General features: G+C 40.8%; 1 protein-coding gene across 1 annotated transcript in view; it reads right to left on the bottom strand.

Moving 5' to 3' along the window:
• Positions 1-1,518: 1,518 nt before the first annotated feature.
• Positions 1,519-22,592, bottom strand: part of rbm17 (RNA binding motif protein 17) — a 30,193-nt gene continuing 9,119 nt past the window's right edge. The window contains exons 5-12 of the mRNA XM_069910104.1: positions 21,721-21,824; positions 21,560-21,616; positions 18,474-18,615; positions 14,124-14,275; positions 12,907-12,992; positions 11,103-11,201; positions 8,590-8,662; positions 1,519-2,874 (exon numbers count right to left, since the gene is read on the bottom strand). Of these exons, the coding sequence (XP_069766205.1) occupies positions 2,771-2,874; positions 8,590-8,662; positions 11,103-11,201; positions 12,907-12,992; positions 14,124-14,275; positions 18,474-18,615; positions 21,560-21,616; positions 21,721-21,824 (817 nt within the window). The 3' untranslated portion in view covers positions 1,519-2,770. The remainder of the gene's footprint in view (positions 2,875-8,589; positions 8,663-11,102; positions 11,202-12,906; positions 12,993-14,123; positions 14,276-18,473; positions 18,616-21,559; positions 21,617-21,720; positions 21,825-22,592) is intronic.

The raw sequence follows: 22,592 nt of genomic DNA, 5'->3' as shown, positions 1-22,592 counted from the left end.
TTATCTTGTTTCCTTCCATAAAACAGTACAATGCAACGATAGACCCTTTGGCGAACAAGATGTCCAAGTCACTAAAAATACTGTAGCACGATGTCAAACGATATGTTCTAATCCTCAGAATCAGAATTTATTGTCACGAACATGTCACAAAATTTGTTGTTTTGCGGCAGCGTCACAGGAGAAAATATAAATCACATTTTAAAAAAATTAAATTAGTGCAAGAGAGATCTTGTCTGTTCAGGAATCTGATGGCGGAGGGGGAGAAGCTGCTTTTGTGCCGCTGGGAGCTCATCTTCAGGTGCCTGCACCTCATTGCTGATGGTAGCAGTGAGAAGAGGGCAAGGCCTGGTGGTGAGGGTCACCACTCGATAATCTGGTTTGATTATTAAATGTTGCTGACTGATAAAGGGAATAAAGTATAGATCTGCCAGGTTCTTCCAGATTGTCACCATTTAGAAAACATTCTGTTCTTTCCAAGTGGAAGACCTCGTTTTTAAATCAATGACGTTGCATATCTGCAGGGTGGAGGATCAACCCACAATCCAACCTCACACAGTTTAACAGTCACTGCTCCAGAAGGGGACATATTATTACTGACAATTAGCTCTTTGCAGGCAACCTGACTCTACTGTTGACGACTGCATCTCAGTAATGAGGTGCCAAGTTGTCTATTGAAGAGGGCATTCAGTCGAGGAAAAAAAAAGGCACCACTTCAAATAAAAATTATTGTGCAAACCTCTCCCAGTAAAATATAAAGTTGGCGTACTGTTAGGCAGAAACAGATACGTTTTAAAATTTAGACATGCAGCACGGTAACAGGCCCTTTTGGCTCACAAGCCTATGCCACCCAATTGACCTACACCCCAGTTTTGAAGGGTGGGAGGAATCTGGACCCCCCCCCAGGGAAAACCCACACAGACACGGGGAGAACTCCTTAGAGATAGCACCTGATTCAAACTCCTGGTCCCGATCACTTGCGCTGTAATGGCGTTGTGCTAACCACTACACCAACCGCAGAATTCAGGCATTTTGTAAAAATGCTGGAGAAACTCAGCAGATCTTGCAGCATCCACAGGAGGTAATAATATATAACTGACATTTCGGGCCTGAGCCCTTCCTCAAGATACGAGTTAAAAGCAGGCAGACATCTGAATTAAAATGCTGGGGAGAAGGGAACAGGCAGGGGGAAGGTGCACAGAGCAAGACAAAAGGTGTTAATTCGATAGGAGTAATACAGACATGATGGGGGGGGGGGGCCTCTGTGAATGCAGAGTTGGGGGAAAGGAGACAGAGGGGAGGGAGAGAGAGAGAGAGAGAGAGAGAGAGAGCTAGGGGAGTCGATGTTAATGTCTTTTGGTTGGAGAGTACCCGGATGGAAAATGAGGTGTTCTTTCTCCAGTATGGGTGGTCTCAGTCTGGCAGTGCATGAGACACGTTGGCATGAGAATACCACCAACCACCAATTCAGGAACTTTGTGGGTGTCATTAGTAGCGAACAATGGGAAAACGCACAGCAGGTTTTTAAAGAAGATGTTCTCTTTATTAAGAAGTTTCTCATTCTTTTTCCAATAAACTAAAGTAAAAATGTCCCTTGTGAGCAATAACTCAAATGAACCAGATCATTGCATAAAAACAATTCTAGATGGCTTGTGGTTACTGTTGCTTTCTGTTTCAATACAACACAACTGACCTCTTCCAGAATGTCACAAGACAAAGCATATGTATGGTAAAAAACTGTGTTCATCAGCTTTGAGGCACTGCAACAATTTATTACAACGAAAGAATTTCTAACCACTGCCTCCGGCTGCCAAAATCCAACCAGTCATACTTAAAACAACTTAATTTACACAAATTATTACAGTCATTTAAGATTTACTGCCTCTACTTAGCTTTTTTTCCCCAAGATGAAAAGACAACCAGATACATACCAGTTGCACAAGTTAGGAAAAGAATTGGAAATGGAAATTTGCCAATTCCCAATGCCTTCCAAATAGATACCCATATATGTATTGCAGAGTGTTCGAATAATAGTTTCACCATAACTCAATCATTTTATTGAAAACTGGATAAATGTAATGTTTATTTAAACAGGCTCCAAGAGATGTTAATGACAGGAAAGGGGCATTAAATAGATCACCACTGCTAAACCCTATCACTCTGAGAAGATCTGTAAACGACAGCCAATTCCTTAAACTCTTTTTTTGATTAGATCTCCTCCCAACTTGGTGAACTTTCCAAATGACTGCAGGTGCGGGAACCTGGAGCAGAACCAGCCCGCGAGAGGAACTCAGTGGACGGAGCAGCGTCAGTGAGAGGACAAGTACTGTCGATGTTTTGGGTCAGAGCCATGCAAAGGTGAAGGGCTCTGACCCAAAATGTCGACTGGTCCCTTTTTCTCCCACTGATGTCCCACGAAATGCTGGGTTCCTCCAGCAGGCTGGCTTCTGCTCCAATGTGGCTGCATTGTTCAAGGTAAATCACTACAGAGAATACCACTGGCACGATGAACATTCATTCACTCAACCGAAAGGAACAAAATGATCAGAACACTGCCACAAGCCAGATCCACGAGCAGAATTTATGGTCAAGTCTCCAGAAGAAACAGCATTTCACAGTGGGAAGCTGACGAAAGAACTATGATGACTACAACTAAGCATGGCTCTCGTCATCTTTAAAATTAGTAGCAATTCTTCTTCCGCTCCTTCACACCCAGGTAACTGCTAACACCACGTACAGAAAACCAATGGATGCAACATGATCAACTGTGCTTTCAGAAGAGGTCTCCAAGATCCAGTTGGCGGAATTTATCCAAATTGTAGAAACAAGCCTTCACCACTCTGCCACCAAAGTATCTTGAATTCAGGTCAACCACAGCTGGGGAAAGAGCAGCAAGGCTTGTTATTTTCTGGGCATGGATCCTTTCGATTTTTTAAAGAAAAATCAGCCAAGTTTTACAGAAAACCATTAGCAAAGAACATCATAAAAAGTAAAGTGAATTCCCCAATTAATTCCACTCCTGCAAAGTTCTACAATGCAAGTGATTACAACATAGAGTTTTGGTAGCAAAAAACTGGAAGTTATTGTTTTGGAAAATGTTAAAGAATGTGCTGTAGTTTATGGCTCATGTCAAATATGAATGAGATGGTAAAGAGAGGGTATTCGAAGCTTTAAGGATCTCTTCATTGAAAATATTCTGCATCATTTGAACAGATTACTGCTAAATTCAGCTTGCCTAAATATCGATCTTTTTAGATATTTGCATGTCTGGCATTTTCTTGAATCACGTTTCTAATTTTCCAAGACAGTCTGAATCAAATTTTGCATATGTTTTTTTAAAACTTAATGCCTTCTCGTAAAGGTTTAATATCTTTTATTTATGAGAAATTGTTATGTTTAAATCAGACTTAGTTAGCTGAAATTAAAAATGCTTGGGAACAGGATTTAAATTTGACTATATTGGATGTGGATTGGAACACAATTCTTAAGTTGGTTAATAGCTCTTCGTTATAAGATCAACATTCTTATTCCAATTCAAAGTGATACACAGAACACATATATCTAAGGCTGAATTGTCTCATTTTAATATCACTCTCTGATGTGACAGATGTAAGAGCAGAGAAGTGTCATTAATTCATATGTCCTAGTCGAGAAAAATACTAGAGAGAGGTTTTCCATATTTTGTCAAAAATGTTCAATATAGATTTCACACCAAATCCTGTGGTGGCCCCTCTTCAGACCAACAGGAGGGAATGATTCTTCTTGATCTCTGGTTCAGAATCGCACTATTTCTTTTGCCTCTCGTTCAGTGAGGGGCACGATTTTACTGAACTGGAAGGATGCTGCCCCGCCTGCTCATGATCAGTGGCTGCGGACATCAGGTCTTGCTCGAATATGGAAAGGATTTGTTTTTCAGTTAATAATTCAGATATGAGTTTCCAGATGTTATGGACCCACTATCTTACTTTATAATTTTACTCCAATGTCATTAAATTGTCTGACTTGATTCTTTTCCACATTCTTTATTTTTTTTTAACCTTCATTTTTCTTTTAAGACCAATCAGTTATCTCATCTGGCAATGTGATTAAGGGATTGGAGTTTTTCTCCTTTAATATTTTCTTCTTTCCTCCTTTTTATATTATTTGGGGTTTTTTTCCAAAATAAAAGGTATATACTATTTAGAATATGAATTATGGGAATGATTTACACTTTATGTATGTTAGTGATTATATGGAATGTCTTATTTAGTTTGTGTAACTGTCCAATTTATTTTATTGAATTGTACCCTTTTTGTTTGTGTAAGTTCTTTATTAAAATCAATAAAAAGATAAAGAATAGCATCCGCATGCAAACATTAAGGACTTTGTTGCTGCCTCCTTCACCCATGATAGGCTCTTCAACTTTATCCACTTTGCCAGTAACTTCCACCCCAACCTCAAATTCACTTGGTTCTCCTCTGGTATCTCTCTAGTCTTCCTCAATCCCTTTGTCTCCATTTTGACAAGCTATCAACAGGCATCTTTTATAACCCGCTAACTACCACAGTTATTCTGATTACACCTCTTCCCTTTGTCTCCTGTAAGGATTCCATTGCTTCCTTTCAATTCCTACACCTCCGTCACATCTGCTCCCAGAATGAGACCTTCCATTCCAGGACATCTGAGATGTCCTCCCGAAAACATGGCTACCCCTCCTCTGCCATTAACTCAACCCTCATTCACATCTCTATTTCTGGCACACTGCTCAAGCCCCTTCCCCCCTGACTCGACACGAGGACAGGGTTCCCCTCGTCCTCACCTACCATCCCACTAATTGAGTCATAGATAGGCAGACAAAATCTGTCCCATTTAAAGAACAGTAAAATCCATTCTCATCTAAATTGATGAAAAAGGCAATCTTGTTTGGCAAAACTGCACTGCCACGAAGGAGGATCAATTGAATTGCTCATCACATAGAAAATGGGAAGGGCTCATGAGTAGATGGTAGCCAGGAATGAGCTAAAGAAAGGACTTAGGAGAGCTCGAAGGGAGGCATGAGAAAGTCTTGGCGTGAGGGTTTAAGGAGAACCCCAAGGTGTTCTATGCATATGTGAAGAAGAGAAGGATGACAAGGATGAAGGTGGGGCCACTAAAGGATAAAGGAGGCAACATGTGCCTGGAGGCAGAGGAGGGTGTGAGGAGGTTCTTAATGAACACTTTGCATCAGTATTCACAGAGAAAAGGACCTTGATCAGGGTGAGGTCGAAACTGAACAGGCCTGTGTGTTGGACAATGTGGAGATTAAGGAAGTTGAAGTGTTGGACCTTCTTAAAAACATCATGATTGAGAGGTCCCCAGGGCTGGACAAAATATATCCCAGGCAGCTGTGGGAAGTGAGAGAAGAAATAGCTTGGGCAATAGCTAGGATCTTTGAGTCCTCTTTGGCTGCAGGGGAGGTGCCAGAGGGTTGAAGAATGGCAAATGTAGTCCCCTTGTTTAAAACAAGGTAATAGGGAGAATCCTGGAAATTATAGACTTGGTGAGTCTTACATCAGTGGTGTGTAATCTAATGGAGAGGATTCTTAAAGATAGGATCTATGAGCATTTGGAGAAGTACTCGAGGATAGTCAGCATGGCTTTGTGAAGGGAAGGTTGTGCCTTATGAGTCTAATTGAGTTTTTTGAGGAGGTAACAAAAGAAATTGATGAAGGTAGGGCAGTAGATGTGGTCTACATGGATTTTAGCAAGGCCTTTGACAAAGTCCTCTACGAGAGACTCATCCAGAAACTCATGAGTCATAAGATCAGTGGAAAATTAGCTGCATGGATAAAAATAATTGGCCTGTAGGAAGAAAATAGAGAATAGCAGTGGAAAAAAATATTCTGCCTGAAGGTCAGTGACTAGTGGAGGGGCCGCAGGGATCTGTTCTGGGACCCCTGCTCTTTGTGATTTTTATAAATGACCTGGATGAAGTGGAAGGATGGGTCAGTAAATTTGAGGACGACACGAAGGTTGGAGGAGTTGTGGATGGAACTAAAAGTTGTCAAAGGTTACAATATAGATGGGATGCAGAGTTGGGCAGAAAAATGGCAGACGGATATCAATCCGGATAAGTGTGAGGTGAGATTTCGGAAGGATGACCAGAAGGCTTGAGTACAGGCTAAAGAGTGTGGATGGACCTTGGGGTGCAAATCCATATATCCCTCAAGGTCGCCGCACAGTTTGATAAGATGGTTAAGATGTTGGGCTTCATTTATAAGGGGATTGAGTTCAGCAGTAGAGGTTCTGTTACAACTCTACAAATCTTTGGTAAGACCACACTTTGTGTTGTGTTCAGTTCTGGTCACCTCATTATAGGAAGGATGTGGAAGCTGTGGAGAGGGTGCAGAGGAGATTTACCAGGATGTTGCATGGTTTGGGAAACAAGTCTTATGAGGCAAGGTGAGCAGAGCTGGGACTTTTCTCTTTGGAGCGGAGAGGATGAGAGGAGATTTGATAGAAGTTGACAAGATTATGAGAGGCATGGACAGCCAGCACCTGTTTCCTAGGGCAGGATCAGTAAACACCAGAGGGCACATGTACAAAGTTAGGGGAGGGAAGTTTCGGGGAAACATCAGGGTTAAGTTTTCTTTTAATACACAGAGAGTTCTGGGTGCCTGAAATGCCTTGCCAGGGCTATTGGTGGAGGCTGAAACATTGGGAACATTTAAGAGACTTAGGCAGATACATGGATGAAAGAAAAATAGAGGGTTATGGGGTAAGGAGAGTTTAGTATCTTTTTTTAAGGAAAGGATATATAGGTCCTGTACTGTGCTGTATTTTTCTATGCACTGACATACAGTAAAAAGCTTTGTTCTGCATGCTATCTAGGCAAGTCAACCATACTTAAGTACAGAAGGTAGAACAATAATAAGACAAAAATGCAGTTACATTAAGTCAAAGATTGTACTTAAGAGTTACAAAGTCAAAGATATAGACAAAAGTACAGTTAGAACAGGACCAACGAGACGGCTATTTAGAATCTCATAAAGAAGAAAAGAAACCACCTTTAAATTTGATTGAACATGATGTGGTCATGAGTAGTGGTCTCTCTACTAGCTCAAAACCTAATTCTGAGAAGTGCTCCTGCTGAATTTATTACATTCAAAACTTGTATTATTTTAAGTAATCCCTTGCATCTGGAGTTTCTTGTGTGTTCAGTGTTACTAGCTCACAATTTTTGATTGTTTCTCCAAACCATTATATTATTTGCTAATGGTATTAGCCCTTGGTTGATTTACCAGAAATGAAGAGACCCCCCTTAAAGACTCCAATACTTCACCCAATTAAAGACAGAAATGATGAAAGCAGAAATTGGCCAAAAGACCCCTTGAATCTAGAAGAGACTTTGATATTGGGGGAGGAGGATGGTCTTGACTCAGAATTGAGGCCAAGATGATTGAGATTTAACATACTCAATGACTCAGCGTCCATAGGCTGCAAGGTAAAGAATTCCAAATACAAGCAACCCTCTGTAAAAGAATCTTTCCCTATTAAATGGTCTCTCTCTCTCTCTCTCTCTCTCTCTCATCCTGAGACAATGGACACTTACCTTAAACTCTATCCTGTCAAACTCTCTCAGAATCTTCAATTACCACTGTCTGTGCATCTGAGAGGGTTATCTCATAACAAGAGACCAAGTGCTGTTAGGTAAAAACATCATGAGCTGGGAATGTAGAGGGAGTCACCCAGTGCTGGGCCGTAACAAGATGCAGTTGTGACCTTGTACTCTCAAGATAAGAGTGGGGATGACAAATTGATGTGCAGGAGGCTAGCAGAGAGGGACAGCAACAGTTTATTCATTGGACAATGTCATGGTATGATAATTTACTAAGTACGTATCCTAAGGTATATAAAAAACACCACTTGCTGATAACGGCAGAATGCGCCTTCTCCAACTAACACTGTTAGTTGCAAGTGTTACAATCCGGCAATAAAGAACAAAGAACCTTGATTTCGACTCAGTCTGGTGTTTGACTCACTCATTCATGAACAAAGCAGACCTAACAGTGCCTGGGACAACAATTATTGGTGTTTAGAAGGACTGGGAAAAGAAAAGATAGATCTAGGGAGCGAGGCTGTTTCCACTAGCAGATCAGATCAAGCCTTAAGATTCAGAGGGGGAGGTTTAAGATGATGAGAAAGAACTGCTTCTCCCAGAGAGGAGAGAATGTGGAATTCTCTGCCCAAGGGAGCATTAGAGGCTGCCACATTGAATTAAATATGTCAGGGAACATGCCAGTAAGTGGAGCTGAGTCCACGACCAGATGATTTTACTGAATGGCAGAGCAGGCTCAACGGGCTAGATGGCCAACTCTGTACATGAGTCAGCTTTTCAACCAAATTGGCATCAAACTCCCATAACTAAACACTTCACCCTGGGTAGCGGATGGAGACCAATCTTCTTCTGTAACCCATTGTACATCTTGGATGTGTTTAGGCCAAAGCTTCTTTTCCACAGTTCAGAGTCCCATGACCTGAAACATACTCAGTGTCTGTAGCTCATTTACTTGCTGGGAAATCTCAGGAGAATACAGTTAAATCCTCATTTGAAAACAAATAGTGTCCTGTTACCTTTAATTGCAGACTCAACCCGCTCAAACTCCACAAATATCCGGACTGCCTCATCATCAGGTGCCCCAGGAATCTGCAAGAATACACAGTGTTACCTTGTGAAAAACTTAGCCTTCTGATCAACCTCTGGAAGAACAAAATAAATCAGGCAGGAGTGAATAGACAGGATGGAGATCAACGGCACTGGGTCACGGTGAACTTGGCATGGTGAACTTGGCATGGTGAACTTGGCATGGTGAACTTGGCATGGTGAACTTGGCATGGTGAACTTGGCATGGTGAACTTGGCATGGTGAACTTGGCATGGTGAACTTGGCATGGTGAACTTGGCATGGTGAACTTGGCATGGTGAACTTGGCATGGTGAACTTGGCATGGTGAACTTGGCATGGTGAACTTGGCATGGTGAACTTGGCATGGTGAACTTGGCATGGTGAACTTGGCATGGTGAACTTGGCATGTTGGGGTATGAATTTGTTTTTGCACTTTATCCAATTTGAGGCCTAATTCTCTACTTCTTATGTTACTTAAAAGAAATATCTCTGGATTTTGGTATGTTATTTTTTGTAATTTTATTTAGTATCTGATTTAATTCTTCCCAAAACGTCTTTACTTCTGTACATGCCCAAGTTGCATGTAATGTTGTTCCCATTTCCTCCTTACAGCGAAAACATCTATCTGATAATGTTGAGTGCCATTTTTAAAATTTTTGAGGAGTGATATATACCCTGTGCAACCAATTATACTGTACCATGCATAACCTTGTGTTTATTGTATTCTTCATAGTTCCAGAACATAACTTTTCTCAAACTTCATTTTTTATCTTTATGTCTAGATCCTTTTCCCACTTCTGCTTAGGTTTATAGTTTATTTCATTTTCCTTCTCTTGCAGCTTAATGTACATGTTGGTTATAAATCTTTTAATGATCATTGTGTCTGTAGTCACATATTCACAGCTGCTTCCTTCAGGTAATCTCATGCTGCTTCCCAATTTATCCTTTAAGCTTTCAATTGATGATATGCAAACATTGTTCCATGAGTTATTCCATATTTGTACTTCAACTGTTCAAATGTTAATAAAATATTTCCCAAAAAACAGTTTTCTACTCTTTTGATTCCTTTTCTCTCTCATTGGGGAGCAGGTCAGTGGGACAAGAGAGAATAATATTCTGGCACAGACTAGAAGGGTCAAATGGCCTGCTTCTGAGCTGTAATGTTCTAAGAAGAAATAGATACAGATGCATGTGATTTTTTTCTAGTCTTTGAGTCAAGGATAAACATCAAAATCATTAGCTGAACTGAAAGCAGCTGTGGTGCACTTCTCACCATTCAGAAATGTGAGCGAAGTTCATGTAAATAATTTTGGAAAATCTGGTGACAAGGCAAGGGCACCCAGAGGTCACTCCTTTCCAAATTAAAAAGGGAACAGTTTCTGTACGCTCACATGTTCTTCAAACTGACCACAATTCCATTTCCTTTGCTCCATTTAAATGCTCTGGGTTTACTAGACTATTCATAATATTGTGTAAACTCGTAAAAAAGAGAATTACATTTGTTGGGGTATTAAAAATAGTGCAAAAAGTCTACACCATCAAACTTCCAAGTACCTAAATTATTGACTTTGACTGCATTAGCATTTATACAGAAATTTTTTAACTTCCAGCGAAGCATTAATTGAAGTGTTTTTCTTTGTTTTATTTTTATAGACATAAAACCAGAAGTGTCATCAAACATCTCTTCTGCTGTGAAAGTGTCCCATTTATCTTCTGACACCAAATTACTTTGATCTGCCTTTACTTGCAATTCAAAACATTTCAAGAATTTAAGAAAAAACAAAAAGAAACATTTTAATATTAATTCCCAACATTCAGCTCAATGAAGGAAATTAAATGCACGTGACATCGGTCTCAATAATGGGTTTCAGCTTGAGACCTTGACTTTTTTTTTCCTCCCCGAATGCTGCTCGACCAGCTGAGTTTCTCCAGCAGGTTGTGTAACAGCAGTTTAGGTCATAAATAATTCAGCCTGACAGAATTCACAAATCATTCTCAAAAAGAAACCTGAGATACAAAATAAAAATGTACTCTCACCAAATTTGTCTCAGGTTTTATTTTTAGCTTGTATTTCTTGGTGCTTGCAGAGATGATGTGATGGAAGAGTCAGGGTACGGGTGATTTTCTGGAACACTTAGTGTAAACAATTCACCTGCATGTCCTGCTCATCCCGTTCAAATGAACAGAGCTAGGGTTAGTCTTACTCCCACCGTCTTGGTTGTCAGCTGTAAAGTGCATCCAATCCCACACCTTCGTCCACCAGGATTCCACCTTGCCTCGGAGCAAGGGGCCTCGTTAGCCAGCGTCTGACCTCAAAATTCTGCATTTTCACATATAGGTGTGAAATCCAAGGGCAAGCCTGCCAGTGAAGAGGAGATGGAAGGCGATTCCCCACAGAACTCCCAGACACAGAAAAGCGCAACCCAGCACATTAGTTTAATGCACACTTGAAAAGCTCCTACCTCGAATATGACACACTTGGTCACTTTGCCGTATTTTTCACACTCTTCCTTCGTTTCACCTTCCAGATCATCATCCACTTCCCCAGCTCCCACCATGTTCTAATAACAAAGGAACCAAACACAGACTAATGAATGTGAAGTGGTAGTTTCACAGCAACACAAATTGCAAGAAACACGTGCATAAAATCAAAATCCTCTAGGTTCAAGAACAGTTACTTTTCTTGGAAGGATGCAGAAAAGATACACAGGGTGTTACCAGGACTTAAGGGCTTGAATTACAGGGAGAGTCTAAAAAGATTGGGAATATTTTTCCCTCTGAGCTCAGGCAGTTAAGGGTTACCCTTATAAAAGTTAATAAAAGCACAAAGAGCACACAGTCTTGGTCATAGACTTTTCTCCCAGGTTAGGGGAGTGAGTCTAAAACTAAAGGCCATAGATTTAAGGTGAAGGAGGGAAGATTTAAAGGGGACGAAGAGCAACTTTTTCCACATAGAGGGCAGTGGACAATCAGAACAATCTGGTAGAGGAAAGAGTCAAGATAGGTTCAATTACAATGCTTAAAACACATTTGGATACATATAGGGAAGGTTTAGATGGATACGAGTGAAGCATTTAAATTGGACTAGCTTGGTGTGAATGAGATGGGCCAAAGGGCCTGTTCTGTGCTCTACAACTCCATGACTAATATGCATGATCTTTCATCAGAACTGAGAAATCTTAGAAACCAAATATGGTTTAAATGCAGAGTAATCACCCCTCTCCACTTTCCATAATTTAAAACATATGAACAAGAAACAGGTGCAGGAGTCGGCCAACTGGCCCGTTGAGCCTGCTCCACCATTCAATAAGATCATGGCTGATTTGGCCATTTACTCAGCTCCACCTACTTTAGGAGGGGGTGAAGGATGATAGACAGTGGAGCCAGGATGGAGAAGGGTGCAGCTGGAAGAGAGAAGCAAGAAAGTGAAAGGTGGAAGTAGATCTGATGGGAAAAGGCAGATGGAGCCATGTGAGGGGAGGGGGTGGTGAAGGTGAAAGTGGATGATGAGCAGCAAGTGCTGGAATCAAATTAGTGACCTCCCCCCATCCCACCTTTTTTGAAAATCAGGTGTTTTTGTATGACCTATGTAAAAGTCAACCCTGTTTTGGCACCAACCGCCCACCTGTCCGAGCTCCCAATGCCCCAACAGTGGACCTTCACCCCAGCCACCCGCCCATTGGTGCTCCCAACACCTTGGCCACCCACCCTTCTGAACTCCCAACATCAGACGTTCGCCCCAGCCGCTTGCCCACCGGCACTCATAGTGCCCCGGGTGCCCACCCTTCCGAACCCCCAACACCCAGGCCCCTCACCCTTCCGAACTCCCATGACTTGGCCACCGGCCTTATGAACCCTCAATGCCCCATTACTTACCTATACAAACCTCCCTACCATGGATCCTCCCCCCCAGCCACCCACTCATCCGAATTCCCAATGCCCCAACCACAGACTTATCAACCAGTTCCAGCCATCTGAGCTCACGACGCCTTGAACAACACAGGTAATTCACAAGGTCAAATGTTTGACCTGTTTAAAATTCAACCCCATTTTTTTGGCCTGTAAAGGTGGTCCAAAAAATTTGATTACACGAGTATATACGATATCTCAAATTAGAATGCTTAACTTTAGGTTATGGACTATCCAGGCAGTACATTAGGAGTTGTCCTTGGGTATGGTGCCTGGCAGTAGACAATCCACTGAGCAATTTCCCAATTCACATTTAATTCAAAAATCACAAATTGATAAACATTTTTAATTCCTTACCCGGAGTAAAACAACTTTTGTGGGATTCTTCAGGATCTCAGTCAGTGGGTTTGCTTCTGATTTCTTGGAAGCGGCAGGCATTTCCACTGTCAGCAAGAAGATCATACAAATCGAGTGTTAATCACACAGCATCACTCTCCATTATCTGCAACACAGTGCTGTTGGTATTTTTAGATGCAAGATGGCTCTCATTTAGCCTTTATGTTCTCCCATGAAGTTTACATATGGAGCTTAATTCAGATATCAAACAGGGACAGATCTCCAGCACAGTAGCTCTCAACCATCCCCCCCCCCACAAACCCCCCCACCATTCACACATCACCTTAAGTAATCCATTACTAACCACAGAGCACCTATCCTGCTATAGGATATAGTGTTCTTAACAGGAAGTAGAACAAAATACATCAAATCACAAATGTTGCATGGAACTCATTACAGTAAAACCCCTTGAATCCAGCAACTATGAGAATTGGTAGATGCCAAATAAGTTTTATTTTCCAATTGCTTGATTTCCTCTTACAACGCCTAACTAATACACCTGCATTAAGAATAAACAGTTTAAAAGACAAAAAATACTACATTGTACTTACACTGAAAAAATTCACTTGCATGAACATATAAACCTTAAAGCATTTTACGTCACATTCTTTGAAAACATTTAACCGTTGCTGAATCTGCAGGTTCCTCCCCCTCAATGGAGCCACCCAAAAGATGAACAATAACATTATAGATAATTAACTCAATTAACTCCCCCCCCCCACACCAAGTTTACAGATGAAGCCTCTGACTGGGGTGACTCTTACTAAGCAGGGATAAGGAGACACTTTTAAGAAAGTCACCCCAATGGCAAGCAGCATCAACCAGCTCTTCATCCTGGGCGACACCATTGCTATTTCACACAACTTTATTCAAACAGCTGCTATGAGCAAAGCCCGACCAAGGCCCTCCACTTGCTGAATATTTGCTCCTATCTTCACCAAAGGTTTCTGTGAATATTCTGAGAATATTTATAATTTTAAACTTGCATATTTTTCCTATTATATTCTTATTTATTTTGATTTTTTTTTTAAATTGATTTTCCTCCATTTTTTGCCGATTGTTTGAGGCTGCTGGTTTCTTGAATTCCAGATACCAGGGGTTTTACTGTATTTGGTTATTTCTCAGTGCAAACACAGCAGCATCTACAAGAACAGAATATGGATCATTTCAGCAAGTACCTTTCTCTGCACTGTCACCAACAATGATCTTCCCTCCTCGCTTGCTCGTCTTCTCCACGGACAACGCCGTGCTTAACCCTTGCTCATGTTTCCCCAGGCCTTGGCCCTCACGGAAGCCGTACTTCTGCATGATTTTGTGCGCCACTGTACCCCTGTTTTAAAAAAAAACAGAAGGATGCCATGAATAAAAAAAAAACACCCCGAGGGATGGTGCAACTGGACGCTTTGTTTTCAACTCCCTTGAAGGTTCCTGGTTGGCTGCCACAGCGGCCAAGTCATCGCTGAGGTGGTCTGATGCCTGCAAAGGCGGCAGCCAATTCAAGGTGGTAGGCAAATGCCAATTGGAACTGGATTTAGAATCTTCTAAATAGGTTACCATAGGCTCGATGCAGGGAATCAAGCCAATCCCCAAGTCGTTCCGTGTATTTAGCCTCAGACTGTCATGGCACCGCAGCATTGCCTGAACGAATGCAAACAGTAACTCCAAGTGGACAGAAGAAAGCGAATCAAGCTGTACAAAGTGAGTAAATGGGACCTGTGTCAACAAGTATGTTGGTTATGGAAAGTGGGGGGAAACCAAGGATAGCGCTAGATAAATTAACAGAATGGTACAAACAAGGGGGCTTACAGCTACCAAACTTTAAGAATTATTATAGAGCAGCACAATTAAGATACCTATCAGATTTTTATCAAACAAGGGAAAAACCAGAATGGATCAGATTAGAGCTAGATAAAATAAGGGATAAGGTACCAGAACATATACTTTATAAGTGGGATGAAAAGCTGGTGCAACATAGAAGTTCACCAGTACTGCACCATCTGCTCAACACTTGGAAGAAGATTCACGTAGAAAGGAAAAAAACAAATTACCAACTACCAAAATTATTATTGACGCAAAATCAACTAATCCCTTTCACAATAGATAACCTCTCCTTTAGAGAATACGAGAGAAAAGGGATCAAAAGAAAAGAAAATTGTTTTTTGGGAAATAATTTATTATCTTTTGAACAAATGAAGGACAAGTATGGTGTAACTCACGGTACAATGTTTGCATACCACCAACTGAAAACCTACTTGAAGAACAAATTGGGAAACAGGCTTTGAATATGTGATTACAGACACAATGATAATTAAAAGATTTATAACAAACATGTACATCAATCTGCAAGAGAAAGAGAACGATGAAATAAGCTGTAAACCCAAACAAAAGTGGAACAAGATCTAAACATAAAGATAAAAAATGAAAAATGGAAAAGCTATGCTCCGGAACTGTGAGAAATACAATAAACACGAGGTTATGCATGATACAATATAATTGGTTACACAGGCTATACATCACACCCCAAAAGTTAAATAAATGGGACCCAACAGTATCAGATAGATGTTTTCGCTGTAAGATGGAAACGGGAACAATAGTACATGCAATTTGGGCATGTGAGAAAGTGGAAAAGTTTTGGGAAGATCTAAATCAGGTATTAAATAAAATCACAAAAAGCAACATACCAAAAAATCCAGAGATCTTTCTTCTAAGTAATATAAGAAGTAAAGAACTTGGACTCGATTTGGATGAAGCACAAAAAAGATTGATTATGATAGCCTTAGCTGTAGCAAAAAAATCTATAATGTCAACCTGGAAATCAGAAGAGAGCCTGAGAGTACAGCATTGCTACATAGAAAAAAATAAATGTATTCCATTGGAAAAAATAACATATAATTTAAGAAATAACGTCAGTCTTCGAACAAATTTGGGAACCGTACATGGAACACAACAGAGAGGGCCTACTGCGGACCTCCACCCCCTAAAATGACAGAATGAGAAGAAGACGAAAGGAACTGACCCAGTGCGTAAAAGTAGATGACACAATTTTCTTGTTTATTTTCATTGTGTGATGGCATTGTTTAATGGGTTTATTGTATTGTATATGTTGAACGTTTAATGGGTTTGGAGGGAGGTGGGAAGGAGGGAGGGAAGGGAGGGGGGAAAATGCCACTGTGTATATTCAAGAGGGAACTGTTTGTGTGTATTTTGATTAAAATGGTTCATAGTGTGAAAAATCTTTTTAATTTTTTTTTTAAAAACAAGTACGTTGGTTAGGATAGATATGGTCAGCCAAAGGGCCTGTGCTGGTCAACTGTGTTTCTAAAAGTTTATGTGCCATCTTATGGCTTATTAATTATATTCTTTGCAATCCATGCTGTTATGAAAGGGATGGCATGCTGCCTTTGCTCTGTATTAACTGACTTCTCAGTAACTGCACTCTGTACAGTGTTTTTCTTGTTGCACTATGTATGGGATGGATACCTGTCTGCTTACAGGATTAACTTTTTCACTGTAAATGACAATAAATATGAACTTGACAAAATTAACATGCCCTAGAATCAAGTTGGTCTTTGATAACCGGTGTACACATCAAGGTTATTTTGGTGTTCTTACAACATCTAATTTACTGACATTTTAATGAATACTGAAAAGCATTCTTTTAAATTTAAACATCCAACAGGGTAACAGGCCCCTCCGTCAGGCCCGTGCTGCCCAAGTACCTCAATTAACCTACAAACCCCATACGTTTTTGGATGGTGTGAGGAAACTGGAGGAAACCCATGCAGACACGGAGAGAACGGACAAACTCCTTACAGACAACGACGGGTTTGAACCTGGGTCCTTGCTGAGAGTGAGAGTGTTGCGCTAACCGCTACACTAACCGTGCCTGTGGAAGTGTAAAGTTGACTTCATGCTTTCAAAATAGTATCAATAAGGCAAGGATGTGGAACAGTTCCATGCCAGCGCAATCAGTATACATTATGATTCAACATCCAATTGCATCATAATCTGAGTTTCCATCGTGAACTAACCTGCAGGTAGCAATGGTAACCTCAGGAGAAAGAACGAAATCAATGTAGGTACCACATAGCATCAGATTCCAGGTAATGTAAACAAAATACATGAACATAAACTTGGCGAAGGATTTGTACATAGAATGCTAATGTCATGTTGACCCACTGTGCTGTGATCTGCTTACCATCCTTGATTAAACTTACTTTGGTTTTAAACATCTTTTCCACACCAGTGCTCTCCCCTCGTGGTTGGGAGTAACAGCGAACACCAGCGATTGATCCATAGAACATCGGTTCCAAAAGTTTCCAATCTTTTCCTACTCTCAAGGAAGCAATTCTCCAGACATGGCGCTGGAGGATCTTAAGATGGCAACGATGTAGCTTGTAAGTGAGCCTTGATGGTGCTCATTAACTGGCTATCCCGGAGCAACAGCTATGGAAGCCATATCATTGGGTAGATTTAAAAGCAGAAGATGATGGGATCCTGATTACTGAGGGTGTGAAAGGTTACAGGAAATAGGCAGGAGAATGGGGTTGAAAGGAAAAATACATCAGCCAGGATTTGAATGGTGGAGCAGGCTTGATGGGCTGAATGGCCTCATTCCACTCTTGTTTTATGGTCTTAAGTCAATTAAATACAAATAAAGCAAACATTCCCATGATAAGGCAAGTTTTGTGAAATCTAGACTTCATCTTTTGCAAATGGCAGCTCCATTCAAGAGTCTGATTACAATGGGATTTTACATTCATCTTTTCAATAAAAATACCTTGCCATAAGTTAAAAATGAGAAGACAAGCAATGAGGGGGAAAAAAAGAGTAAACGATCTTTTTGTGGCAAGGTAACCACCATAAGGAACAGTAGGCAGCAAAGGAGATGAGATGCACTGCACAAATGGACTCAAAAGGCAAGCAGATCTAACTTGGTGAAGACATGAAAGAAATGATGACCAAGCGGAAGTGAAATTAACCTCTGTTCCAACGGAAATTCCCAAGCTCTTGCAGTCAGAGCAGGGGATGATCCTCAATTAGAAAACAATGGATAGCTGGCCTCATCTCTGCAGGTACTGTGGCTCGCTGAATGTACTGTGTACATGACTGGGGTTTGTGTGCACTGATGTGTCTCAAATCCAGTGAAGCATGCCACAAGTGGCAAAAAAAAATGCTTATTCCTGCCAATGAGATGAGTCAAGGAAGATTTCTTTCTGGTAGGGGCCGTAGGTTAATTGGATGTAACTGGGCAGCATGGGCTCGTGGGCTGAAATGACCTGTTATCCTGCTGTATGCCTAAGTTTAAATAAATAAATAAAATGTACAAGTCAGCACAACATTGAGGGCCGAAGGGCTGTGCTGTAGCATTCCATGATCAAGATGCAAACTCTGACCAAAAGAAATGAAGCAACATTCAATGTTCAAATGGTTATCAATGCCATAAAGAACACCCTTACGACAGGTCATTTTGATGAAATTATAGTATTGATTTAAATTTTTTCAGAGTATTGAAATTATGTACCTACCCCATGTTCGCCAAGAAAGAGTTGGTCGGGCCAGGTGGGGAGCGAGGCCTCTCCAGTTCGTCATAGACTGGTGGAGGAATAGCAGCTTTGACAGGGGCATTTCGAGACCTGGACTCCTCCTCGTACTGGAAAGTTGGAATAACTTGCATGAAATAGAAAATGCAAATTAGAATGAAAAATGGAAACATTTGCCAATGAAAACATTCAAAACTAAAAAAATCCTGTGGTTATTGACTTTGAACCTCTTTAGCCTGGCATTCTGTGATCTGACAATTCCTGTCGTTGGCACATTTTGAATCTGTAGTACACATCTGTATTAATCTGCAGCTAAACAACCAACATTGTTTCTGTATTACTGAAACTTTGGTCCAGCATGGGTCAAGTCTAAAGGTTGCTGGATTGGAGAGTTTCAACTTGTGTGAGCTGAGATATAAAACTTCACAGGCTAGTCACCCTCATCATGTTGATGCCCTTCACCTTGAGTTCTTCAGCCTCACCCTCCTCATTAAAGCCCTGCAGATGAGAGTTTTTCAAAAACATAACTCATTTGATTCGCAATGGTCTTTTGGTTGACAGACCAAAAGTGGGATAAGTTGCTGATAGAATGAATATCATATTTACAGATGTCCTTTATAGGCACATTTTGGAAGAGCTGAACTCTCAAAGATGCAGGACTCTGAGTGAAGAACAGTTCTGGAGGAGCGTATAGTGTGTGTGTGTGTGTGATCCACAGATGGAACGAGGTGAGCAAGTTAATGATGAGACACAAATGAAAACTATCAAAAACAATCAAAATCACCTCAGAACCAAACTGATATTCTCAAATATCAGCATAACTTCAGTTTGATTTAGTTTGGTACTTTAATGCTTTAAATATAAAGCAGTCAGCATAGTGGTTAGCGTGACATTATTACAGCGCCAACAACCCAGGATCCAGCACTGTCTGTAAGGAGTTTGTACGTTATCCTAGTGTCTGCGTGGAATTTCCCTGGGTCCTCCAGTTTCCTTCAAAATGTATAGGGATTGCAGGTTAACTGGGGTATTTGGGCTGCATGGGCCCATGGCCGGGAGGGGCTGTTATTATACTCTATGTCTAAATTTTTTAAAATGAAAATTTAAAATTTAATAATCAAGTTCATACACAGTATAATGGCAGTAAGCCCCATGTGTAACTTTATCTAATGCTGGCTGTGGCAGGTGGGAGAATTCAGCCTGACAGCTTGCCTTTACTGCCATCTAGTGACGCCCTACTGAATGTGAAGAAGTAGAGATGCAGGAGAGAGAACACAAATGGGCAAATTGTGATTCATTCCAGTCCATAAGCAGTCTCAGGCATGAAGAATGCCTGTTTCACCAAAATGGCCTGAACCTTCAAAAGTGGAGTCAAACAGAAGTCAGCACCTTGATAAAGGGCTCAAGACCAAAACCTTGGTTATGTACCTTTATTCAGCATTGTGTTTTTCCTTATAGACCAATATATCTACTTATAACCATATAACCATTTACGGAGCGGAAACAGGCCATGTTGACCTTTCGAGTCCGCACCGGTTCACTGATTTTGTGCGCCCTCTTCAGCCATTGGTCTCGATAGATCTTCATTCAATGCCGGTGGAATCAGATCATAGCAAAACTATGAGCAAACAGATTGGCTGTCTGTGTACCAAAAATAGTAAAACTTGACGAAACTGGATTTATTAAGACAAACAATGGACAATATCTCTAAGTTCATTAACTTAATCCATGCAGTACAAGGAAAGAAGACTCCAACAGTGGTGGTTGCTTTTGACGCATTCAAGAGAACAATTTTTTTTTTTTTTTTTTTATAAATCAAAACTTAGTTGTCTTACTGCACTTTGGTTAACTTTCTCGGAAACATCGATTAACTATCTTTAGTAATTCATTATGAAGGTATTTGTGCTTTTAACTAGAAGCTATTTAGTTAATATCTACAGTGCAAATGCAGCAATTTTACGACATATTGGTCCCTTTCAAGGAGGCAGTGAGCAAAATGGTGTTTTCGACCAAGCCAGGATGAAATGCCACAATTCAGACAGTGACTGCTGCAAATTCTGAGTCAAGTCCCCCTCTCCAGTAAGGCCTGCACATTTAGTTAGTCTCACTGTTACAACTACATTGCAACTATTTATTTTACATATAGATTGACCATTCTTCTATCTAGGCCCCTATTCTATCCTTATCTATATGAAATCCTTTTTTTTCCCACTTGGTCCAAAATTAAAGAACGCAGACTTAAGGCGAAAGGGAGAAAGAATTAAAGGGGAGTTGAGAAGCAGGTTTTTCACACAGAGAATGTTCGGCCGATGGAACGAGGTTCCAGAGGAAATGCGAATGGGAACAGTCAGGTAGGCAGCTGGGTAAGGATGGTCAAAGGTATATTTCTGAACTCAAATCTGTTTCTAGCAGTGGTAATTTATTATGACAGTTTAACTCCTGGACAAAACTACAATTCCACAAGTTGCTCACTTCTTTACATTTAAATTTTAAATTTAGACACAGCACAGTAACAGGCCTTAAGCATGCCACCCAATTACAATCAATTGACCTACAGCCCCTGGTACATTTTGAACAATGGGAGGAAACTAGTCACTGAGGAAAACCCAGACACGGGGAGAACATACAAACTCCTTACAGACAATGCCAGATTCAAACCCTAGTCCCGAATACTGGCAATATAACAGCGTTGCGCTAACCATGCTGTCCTGTGCAAACTCCTTACAGACAGCACAAGATTTGAACCCCAATTCCGGTCACTGGCGCAATAATAACATTGCACTAACTGTGCCATCCTAAATTCCAACAATCACCTCACATCTTAATGTGGTATGTTACTAATTTATTTGGAACAGATTGGAGATAAAAGACACTACTGGAATCTGGAGCAATAAATAATCTGCTGGATGAAGTCAGTGGGTCAAACAGTATTGAGAGGAGGAAAAGAATGGCCAAATTTCACGATAGAATTGTTCATCCACTGATGCTGCTTGATCCACTGAGTTCTTCCAGGAAACTGTCAAAAAAAAGTGTTTTATTCAAAACAAAAATACAGTTTTGAGCTTTCTACGTACGTTCTTTATCCTTTTCAACAAGTGATGAAGGTGGGGCGATTGCTGCTCCTCCCATACCTGAAACACAAAATAAAAGTTACCTGAAGGCCTACCCCTGAACCACAGCCTGGCCAGTGCTAAATGCAAAGAAATATCAACCAGCATCTGCAACAAGCACCCACTTCTTTTCCGCCTTTCCTTCTCCCGTTCTTCATCGTCTTCATCCGATTCAGGGTCTGGTCTTCTCGCAAACCCACTCGGTTGCTCGTGCCGCTCCTTTCTTCGTCTGCAAGAGATTGAAAAGTGGATATTCCATTTGTTTTTAAAAACCGGATTGCTTTGCTTGTTCAAAGTTGGTGAACTGGATCATTACATTGAATCAACAGTAGAGGCAGCCATTGGGGCTCAATGATCCAGTTTAAATGCGATCCATCCCATTCATCTAATCTTCCCAACATGCCCCATACCTTGGTATTTCCTTCTCCTACATCTATCTATTGATTGCCCCCTTAAGTGACCTTTGCTTGAACCCTACCGCCAAGCAGTGGGTTCCATTTCCACACTTTCTCTGGTAAGGATATTTCTTCTAAATTTGTGACTCAAGATGCTGCAGCAGTTGTTCTGAAGCAGCTTACGAATGGGAACAATTTCTATGCATCCACAAGGACTGTCATCATGCTTAAGGACTTCTACCATCCCAGAAGAATGCACAAGCCTCATACTTCATTCAACTGCAGAGAAGCCCCAGTCTTCTTTGAAAAGCTGGGGATGATAAGCGACTTAATAGATTAAATGTCTGTTCAAATGTCTCTTAAATTGTCATAATATATTATCTGATTCAATCACCTCCCATTCCAGCAAATTCCAGGTATCAACCACTTACTGTCAGATTCCCTTTAAAACATCTTCCTTTCACCTTAAACCTATGTCCCCTTTCATAAAGATTTTTACTGCCTATCTACGCTTCTATCAGGTCACCCCCTCAGTCTCCTTCACTCCAGGGAAAGCAAACCATGCCTGTCCAATCTCTTCCTAAAACTACAATCATCCATAG

This window comes from Narcine bancroftii, chromosome 13 (genome assembly GCF_036971445.1).
Source record: "Narcine bancroftii isolate sNarBan1 chromosome 13, sNarBan1.hap1, whole genome shotgun sequence".
NCBI classification, from domain to species: domain Eukaryota; kingdom Metazoa; phylum Chordata; class Chondrichthyes; order Torpediniformes; family Narcinidae; genus Narcine; species Narcine bancroftii.
This window is presented reverse-complemented; position numbering and strand designations above follow the sequence as displayed.